The sequence below is a fragment of the Pistacia vera genome, unplaced genomic scaffold (assembly GCF_008641045.1).
Source record: "Pistacia vera cultivar Batoury unplaced genomic scaffold, PisVer_v2 Contig328, whole genome shotgun sequence".
In the NCBI taxonomy this organism is placed as follows: Eukaryota; Viridiplantae; Streptophyta; class Magnoliopsida; order Sapindales; family Anacardiaceae; genus Pistacia; species Pistacia vera.
Genome location: NW_022196144.1, coordinates 307072 through 314845, shown reverse-complemented (window position 1 = coordinate 314845; position 7774 = coordinate 307072). Strand labels below are relative to the sequence as shown.

At 34.0% G+C, this 7774-nt stretch overlaps 1 protein-coding gene across 1 annotated transcript; it reads left to right on the top strand.

The window, feature by feature from the left end:
• The first annotated feature begins 593 nt into the window (after window positions 1-593).
• LOC116137479 (pentatricopeptide repeat-containing protein At4g02750-like) lies at window positions 594-3707 on the top strand. The gene is made up of 4 exons (XM_031423171.1): window positions 594-992; window positions 2108-2177; window positions 2377-2540; window positions 3612-3707. The coding sequence occupies exons 1-4, from the start codon at window positions 594-596 to the stop codon at window positions 3705-3707; spliced, it is 729 nt and encodes a 242-aa protein (XP_031279031.1).
• The last annotated feature ends 4067 nt before the right edge of the window (window positions 3708-7774 follow it).

Genomic DNA, 7774 nt, shown 5'->3' with positions numbered 1-7774 from the left:
TTGGTCAAGTTGAACGCCTAGATGAGGCACATAACATAATGAGAAACATGCCTTTTGAACCTGAAGCAACAACATGGGGTGCTTTACTTGGTGCATGAATAATTCATGGCAACACTGAATTAGGTGAAAAAAGTTGCACAGGTGCTACTCGCGAGCGGCTCAGTTTGAATCACAACTCTAGTCTCAACACCCTTGAACACAACAAGAATTGCATGGCCATCCAGGGTGAGTAATCTCTTTTCATTTTGAAACAAAATGCCAGCAAATCCACACCTAGGCCTGCAATTTACACAAGACTCAGAGAGGCACCAAGCCAAGTTATATGCAAACTCATTCCTATCATCTCCTGTAACAATTACTCTTCTTCTCGTCTTACGATCTTCTTCCCCAACCCTTCAGGTTGTGAACTGACTAAATTTAATCCTACTTTTAGATAAAAGATAACACAAAAATAATAATTGCTTATAGGTAAGTAATGATAATTATCATAAAAACTAATAATTTATATTAATATAAATGAAAGACGTGAGACAACTCATACTAGGAATTTGTTTGATAAGACGCCTCGACGTGATTCCATCTCATGAGCTGCTATGATTGTTGGTTATGCTCAAAGTGGCTTGAAAAGGCTTTTCGCCCTTTTTGTAATAATGAAAAGGGATTGTGAAAGATTGATCAGGTTCGTATTTAAAAGTGCTTTGAACACATGTTCCAATATTGCTGCTTTGGAATTAGGAAAGCAGTTGCATGGTCAGCTAGTTAAGGTTGGATTCGAGGCTAGTTGGTTTGTGAGGAAGACACTGCTTGTAATGTATTGCAATTGTGAAAGTGCAGAAGAAGCATATCATGCATTTAAAGAAATATCAAATAATGATGTCGTCTCAAGGAGCATGATGATCGTTAGTTATGCTAGACATGGATTTGGAAAAGATGCTCTACTCCTATTTGAGTCAATGAAGACAAGAAGTATCAAACCAGATGACAAAAGTCTGGTAAATTTTAACGTGTTATGCATCTTAATAATATTGAGGCCTTATGTTGTGAACTTTGGACTCTTTTTTCCCCTAATTAATAACATCACACCTCATCTGAATAATATAATATCTATTAATTGCTCTAGTGTACCTCTGACTTAGTGAAGATGTTTCTTACGATCTTATTGTTTTTATATATGGATATTTTCTACATCAAATTGTTCCTTAATTTAGTTTTTTCATCTATTTTCCATGTTGGTGTGCTTTCCGATTGCAATCACATTAGCTTGATAAAGACAAGAAAAAAATATTTTTATTCCATGAATCAAGATTCTGGAATAACAGCAAATTACAAACATTATACTTGTATGGTTGATCTCTTTGGTGAAGCTGAGCACCCAGGTGAGGGACATAACTAAATTAGAAACATGCCTCTTGAACTTGAGGCAGCAAAATGGGGTGCTTTACTTGGTGCATGCATCATTCATGGGAATAGTGAATTAGGTTAAAAAGTTACACACGTGCTACATGCAAGTGGCTCGGTTCAAGCATAACCCTAGTCTCAGCCCTCCTAAACACAGCAGAAATTCCATGGCCATCCAGGGCGAGTAATCTATTTTCATTTTAAATCAAAATGCCAACAGATCCACACCTAGGCCTGCAATTTGGACAAGCCTCATAGGGGCACCAAGCCAAGTTATATGCAACCTCATTCCTATCAATTCTAAAGAATCTCGCTTCCCATCCTGCAAGAATCAGTCTTCTTCTCTTCTTAGGATCTTCTTCCCTAACCCTCTAGCATGTGGGCTAAGCACATTTAATTAACTATTAGAAAACACATAAATGATAATTGCTTATAAGTATAAAATAGCCAATAATTAATATAATTATATTAATATAAATGAAGTAATTTATGTTAATATAAATGAAAGTTGTGCAGTAACTCATTTTAGGAGTTTGTTTGATAGGATGCATCGGCGTGATTCCATCTCATGGGTTGTTAAGATTGTTGGTTATGCTCGGAGTGACTACAGTGAAGAGATTTTGTGCCTTTTGTAGTAATGAAAAGGAATAGTGAAAGATTGATTAGGTATGTATTTAAAAGTGCTTTTTTATTAGATGCATTTTCTTAGGATACCTATGGCATAAAGGTTACAAATGTGGGGATATTGGAGGGAAAAAGTGCTTATAGCAGAGATGGAGGTTTAATGAAGATGAGTTGGGTGATTGATCAGGAAAAAGTGCAATGCAGCTAGGATAGAGGTGTTTATCTGGATCTAGTGGAGAAATTCCAAATTTGAACAATTTGATTCAGACCTGTTTTAGATTCTCAAACCAGGAGGATAACCTAGCTTAGATGATAATGATGAGTTTTGAAATGACTTACAAAATTATCAATTAGCTAGAGATGAGAAAGAGGAAATTAAACTACCTAGGAGGTACTCACATGCTGATATGTTAGCATTTGCTCTTCAAGTTGCTGAAGAGATTGATGATGAACCTAGAACTGTTAAAAAAGCCATGATTAGTAAAGATTCTAGGGAAGGAAACTTGCCATGCAAGAAAGTATGACTCTTTATAAAAATCAGACTGAATTCTTGTTAACAAACCTAAGCAGTAGGGTGGTTAAGTGTAAATGGGTTTTCAAAAGGAAAGAGGTATACCAGGGGTAGAAGCACCTAGGTTTACCTAGGTGGTAGCCAAAGTTTCACACAGTTTGAAGGAGTAGACTAAATGAAATTTTCTCACCATTTGTGACACACACCACTTCAGAATTCTCTTATCCTTGGTAGCTCATTTTGATTTAGAATTAGAGCAATTAGACATCAAAACAACCTTCTGAATGGTGATTTAGAAGAAAAAATTCGATGGAGCGCCTGAGTTGTTTGAAAAGGGGTCTAACCAAGTTTGTTTGTTGAAAAAATCTCTGTATGATTAAAGCACACCTAGGCAGTGTTTAGGAAATTTGATTGTTTTATGGTGAATGTTGGTTTTTATTCGAAGTTTTTTGATGGTTGTTTTTACTTTAGTGTTTGTATGGTGAGTGCTACATTTTTTTGGCCTTGTATGTGGATGATATGTTTTAGCTTGTAAGATTTTTTCTAAATTGCTAGATTCAAAGGAAGATGAGTAGACATTTGAAATGAAAGACTTAGGCAAGCTAAGAAGATCCTAGAATGAATATTGAAAGGGATAGAAAAATGGAAATTGATGTGTCACAGAAAGAATATGCTGGAAAAGTTATAGGGAAGTTTAACATGAGTAATTCCAACCATCAAAACACCTTTAACAGCACTTTAAACTCAGTTGTACAATGCCCAGAAACAAAAAGAAAGGAAGGAATGGCTTGCATCCCTTATGCAAATGCAATAGGGAGCTTGTGTATTTGATGTTGTACCAGACCAAATTTAGCCTTTGCTTAGTTTTGTAAGTAGGTTTATGAGTATCTTGGAAGAATCATGGGAAGCGGTAAATGGTGCTTAGGTTATGTATACACTGACCACTGGTATTGTTTACAACGGGGCAAAATAGGGATACATTGTAGGATATGTGGATGCTGATTATCAAGAAATGTAGACAAAGATAATCCATGACTGGTTTCTGTTTTTCTTTTTGAATAATCTGGTTTGTTGGAAGGCTAACCTCCAGGCAATAGTTACTCTGTCAACTATGAAAGCAGATATGTTGCCATTACAGGCTGTCAAAGAAGCAATATGGCTCAGGGGTGCTTGATGAAATGGGATTGAACCAGCAACGGTTCCAATCAAGGTGACAGCCAAAGTGCAATTTTCTGTGCAAAATCAAGTTTTTCATGAGAGATCTAAACACATTGATGTCAGGTTGCATTTTATAAGAAATCTAATTGAAGATAAAGCCATTAAGGTGGAGAAGATTCCTGGAGAGAAAACCCACAAACATGTTCACTAGTCTGTTATTTTGGACAAGTTAAGGCTTTTTAAGAGCCTTCTACACATTGAAGAAAATTAGAAGAAGTTCAAGGTGTAAGGAAGGTAATGATCAAATGCAAGGTGAGATTTGTTGTGATGTGGCAATTGACCTATGCCCACGTGGAAGTCAAAATATAACTGGGTAGTCAAAGTTATTATGTTAAAGACTAAGGGCAATTTTGTCATATCAATCTTCAATAAACCTAATCCAAATTGGTTTTCCTCATTCTGTTTTCTCGGTTTCTCTCTTGGTTAATAGAGAGAAAGTTTGTTACGAATCTCGGGATGCACTGGAAATCTGAAGAGCTTGATGAATCAAACGGTGGTGTAGGTCTTAGCTGGATCTTTTCTTTGCTTTCACTTGTGTATAAATCTGTCACTAATGTTGGTTTTGTGTGTGGTTATGAGAGTAGGAATTTGGTTTTACAGAGGGATTTTCATCTGGGTTTTGTGAAATGTGTAAAGGGTACGAAAATCTTGTAAGGTTCTCCATTCTCATAGTAAAATCTGCTTATTGCCCTAAGAGTGGTATAGGTAATCTGTGTTGATTACCAACCACTATAATCATTTTGCCTTTTACTTTCAGCTTTTATTTTTTTTATTGCTTGTGATTTATTGCTGTGTTGGAGTTGTACTGCTTTGGAATTTGTTTTGGTCTCTTGTTTGCAACATATATATATGTGTATGGTTCCAAAAAGAAATATATTTTTTTAATTGAGCATTAAATTAGTTATAAGTCTTATTATCACTACTATATAAACGGTGCCAACACGACATTATGGGAGTCGGAAACATAATATATACAATAATTCTATATAGTTGCTTTAATATAATTATAGTTGGCATCTTATATTTATATTTTGATCCTCGTATTACGATTGGGTGTTTCTCTTCTAATAATGATATGTTCATTGAGGATATCGCTTTGCACACACATTTCACCCTACCTTTTCATCACTCAACAATTAATTTTTTACCTTTTGCTTAATATTGATTTTGTTGATATTAATATATATTTATTTTTGAAATTTGTTTATATGACATAAAAATGATTAAAAAATATTATTTGACATCTCAAATTGTATTTTCTCTAATTGCTTTAGTTTATTAACTCTTCTAATAACATTAAACCATGTTGAATCTTCTATAGATATTGATATCAAAAGTATAATTAAGACTTCAAAAATTGTATGCTACAAATTGATGTTCATGTTCATTACGAATTTATTGTTAAAATTCTATATTTGATGATATAAAATTAATATAATGTTTTAAATAGGTTTTTTTAATTTTAATTTGATGTTTTAAAGAAAATATTACACATGATATTTTATTAAATTATATAATCATGTTTGGAGGGACTACCTAAAAGTAATCATGTTATAAATGTTAGTTTCCATTATCTGAATCATAATTTAATAAACTATGTTCTTTTTTTTTTTTTTTTTAAATGGGTTATTTATATTTTCTTTTATACATTTTTTGACAAAGTTCAAATTGTTCTTTCAAATACAAAGACCATGAATATAATGGACTGATAGGTGATTAAGTATTTTCTTAATAAACTATATATGGCTCTTCTTTTTTTTTTTTTTTTTTTTGGATAGATGTAAGCAGTATAGATCAGTTTGTTTTGCATGGTTCATAAAGAACAATAGTTGTAGATAATAATTGCCTAATATATTTTAATGGATCTTGATTTTTAAAAATTGAAATTTGTCTTCTAGATTCTTTGTTATCAGTCTTAAATTCTTTTTTTCTTTCTAAATCATCTTATATAATGATGCATATCTTCATCAATGATCTATTTGCTTATACATATTCAATATTTACTTTCTTTTAAAGGAAAGACAACATTTATTATTCATATCTTAATTTTCAAGCTAATTTGGAAGTAGATTAAAAGCATTTAAGACTTGGATAACAAAAAAGAAAATAGAATCAATCTTTATTAATTAATTAAACCATAAATATGATTAGGTGACAAATGTTGACCTGAGCCCGAGTCATTCGAGCTACTTGCAAGCGCTTGGTTTGAGCCACAACCCTAGTCCCAACCCTCCGAGCAAACAGAACGACATACCATCAAGGCGAGCAATCTCTTTTCATTCTCAATCAAAATGCCGTTGATCCACCTAGGCCTGTATTAGAACAAGCCTTAAAGGGCATCAAACCAAGTTATATGTAGTCCCATTCTTGTCAATTCTGAAGAACCTCACTTCCGTCCTGTAATCAATAATAAACTATATATATAAATGAAACTATATAATATAATTATTAAAAAAACCATATTAATAAAGAAGCTGATTATATTAATAAATGAAAGTGGTAAGATAACCATGCTAGGAGTTTGTTTGATAGGATGCCTCGCGTTGTTCCATCTCGTGGGTTGCTATGATTGTTGGTTATGCTTGGAGTGGCTACGTGAGAAGCTTTGCACCTTTTTGTAGCAATGAAAATTGATTGGAAATATTCATCACTCCGCATTTAAAAGTGCTTTGAGCACATGTTCCAATATTTTTGCTCTGGATCGAAAAAGTAGTTGCATGGTCAACTGGTTAAGGTTGGATTTGAGGTGGTTGCTTTGTGGGGAATGTACTCCTTGTAATGTATTGCAATGTGGAAGTGTAGAAGAAGCATATCATGTATTTGAAGAAACATCAGATAAGGATGTCGTCTCTTGGACACAATGATTGTTGTTATGCTATACCCATGGATTTGGAAACATGCTCCACTCCTATTTGAGTCAATAAAGATTCACTTGTGTATAAATCTGTCACTAATGTTGGTTATTGTGTGTGGTGTATGAGAGGTGAGGAGATCTGGGTTTTACAGAGGGGTTTTCATCTGGGTTTTGTGCACTGTGTAAAGGGTGAGCGAAAATCTCTATAAGGTTCTCCATTCTCATAGTAAAATCTTCTTATTGCCCTGAAGAGTGGATGTAGGTAATCTGTGTTGATTACCGAATCACTATAAATCATTGTGCCTTTTACTTTCAGCTTATTATCTGTTTTATTGATTGTGATTTATCTGCTGTGTTGGATGTTTTACTGCTTTGGAATTTCATTTTGGTCTCTTGTTTGCAACAAGCGGTATCAGAGCTAGGTTCTTACTCTAGCACCTAGGGTTTATTCTAGGTTGAGAGATCTTTTTTAAATCTGAAGTATCTAGGCTTAGATCTGGTTTATGTTTGCAGCTGCAATTTTTTAGGGTTTCTATTAGTCTCAGGTAAATTGGGGCTTTTATACTCTGGGCATTTGTGAAGGCTAGGAACCTAGAAATGTCTGAGTTTGAGGTGGAGAAATTCACAAGGGATAATGATTACGGATTGTGGAAGATGAAAATGAGGGCTATCTTAGTTAAGGATGGACTGTCTGATACTTTAGAGGGTGAGGATAGTTTACCAGACTCCCTATCTGAGAAGGAGAAGAAAGACCTGTTAGATAAAGCCTACAGTACCTTAATCCTAGGTTTAGGGGATAAGGTCTTAAGAGAAGTTAAGAAAATGACCACATCAGCTGAAATTTGGGAAAAACTAGACTCTCTATACCTGTCAAAGTCTTCTCCTAATAGGTTAGTTTTAAAACAAAATCTGTTCAGTTTTAAAATGGATGAAAACAAAATATTAGGAGCAAATATGAATGACTTTATGAAACTAATACAGGATCTAGAAGGGCTTAGTGTTAAGGTTGAGGATGAAGATCAAGCAGTGATTCTTATTAACTCTCTTCCTAAAATCTTTTCAAATTTTGTGGACACCCTTAAGTATGGCAGACAAACTCTTAAACTAGATGAAGTAGTGGTAGCAATTACTGCTAAGGATGCTGAATTTAAAAAGGAAGGTAAACTAGA

Coding starts and splice junctions, on each gene's coding strand:
- LOC116137479 (XM_031423171.1), top strand. CDS start 594: ATGATTGTTGGTTATGCTCAAAGTGGCTTGAAAAGGCTTTTCGCCCTT. Junction 993..2,107: donor AACCAGATGACAAAAGTCTG/GTAAATTTTAAC, acceptor GCATTTTCTTAG/GATACCTATGGCATAAAGGT. Junction 2,178..2,376: donor TGCTTATAGCAGAGATGGAG/GTTTAATGAAGA, acceptor ATTATCAATTAG/CTAGAGATGAGAAAGAGGAA.